Genomic DNA, 1,009 nt, shown 5'->3' on the forward strand with positions numbered 1-1,009 from the left:
TTAGATACTGAGATATAAATATTATAGAAAGTTAATAATAATAATAATAAATAAATAGATAAGGTAATGGGAGGTCATAGAGGACTGAGGAGGGCTACAGTTGGAGAGGTTTGGAGTTGGAGGGGATGACGATGGATCATCATGATGGTCAGTGATTTCTCAGAGAGAAAAAGAGACATAACATAAAAGAAGAAATTTCAATACTCTTTTACTATATTAGTTTATTCCATCTCCATGTCAATGCAATAATATCTGTTTCGGTAACAAACTCAGATTTTTTGTTTTTTTGTTTTTTTTTTCTGAAAGCAAACTATTAGAATAAGAGGAATGTTAGGAGTTAGTAACTTTTGTGTTTTGTAACCATTAATTGACCATCAATAATGTTTTTAATGGTGTGAGATTACATCTAATAGTGAGAGATCACTCACCTTTTTTTTATGATTAAGTACTGACCACAAAATATAAAAATTACTGACCTCCTAGACTTTTTTTTAGAATAAATTAAACTTATCTCTTACTTTAGTCTTTGAAAAATATATACGGTACTTGTATTTTTTTAATATATTTTAAAGTATGATTTTTTTTAAATAGTGTATATTTATTGATTTTTTTCTTCATATTCACTTTTAATATTGTTTGATTTATGTAGATAATCTTATTTAATGGGATAAGATTTTACTTCTGTTGTTGTAAATTCATTGTCACATCTAAGAGTAAAAAATATAAAAATAAAGACAATTCATAGAAGAAGAAAAAATGAAATTTTGTTGCAGGGTTGGGAGCGGCATGGAAAGTGGCCGACGTGGAAGAAGGGTCGACAGTGGCTATTTTTGGGCTAGGAGCTGTAGGCCTTGCGGTAAGTTACCAGAAATAACGTTAGTTTAATTGTTTAAACCAATTTGAGTTTCTCTAACTATAGTTATCATGACCGAATCACTAATTAATAAAAAAGATTTTTATTTTTATTTTTAATAAAATTAATAGAATACATATCTTATTTTTAATTTTA

General features: G+C 27.6%; 1 protein-coding gene across 1 annotated transcript in view; it reads left to right on the forward strand.

The window, feature by feature from the left end:
- The window catches only part of LOC107606167 (alcohol dehydrogenase-like 2), a 5,257-nt gene that overhangs the window by 1,398 nt on the left and 2,850 nt on the right, over positions 1-1,009 (forward strand). Inside the window, exon 5 of the mRNA XM_016308169.2 lies at positions 774-856. Coding sequence (XP_016163655.1) covers positions 774-856 — 83 coding nt within the window. The remainder of the gene's footprint in view (positions 1-773; positions 857-1,009) is intronic.

This window comes from Arachis ipaensis, chromosome B07 (assembly GCF_000816755.2).
Source record: "Arachis ipaensis cultivar K30076 chromosome B07, Araip1.1, whole genome shotgun sequence".
Lineage (NCBI taxonomy): Eukaryota > Viridiplantae > Streptophyta > Magnoliopsida > Fabales > Fabaceae > Arachis > Arachis ipaensis.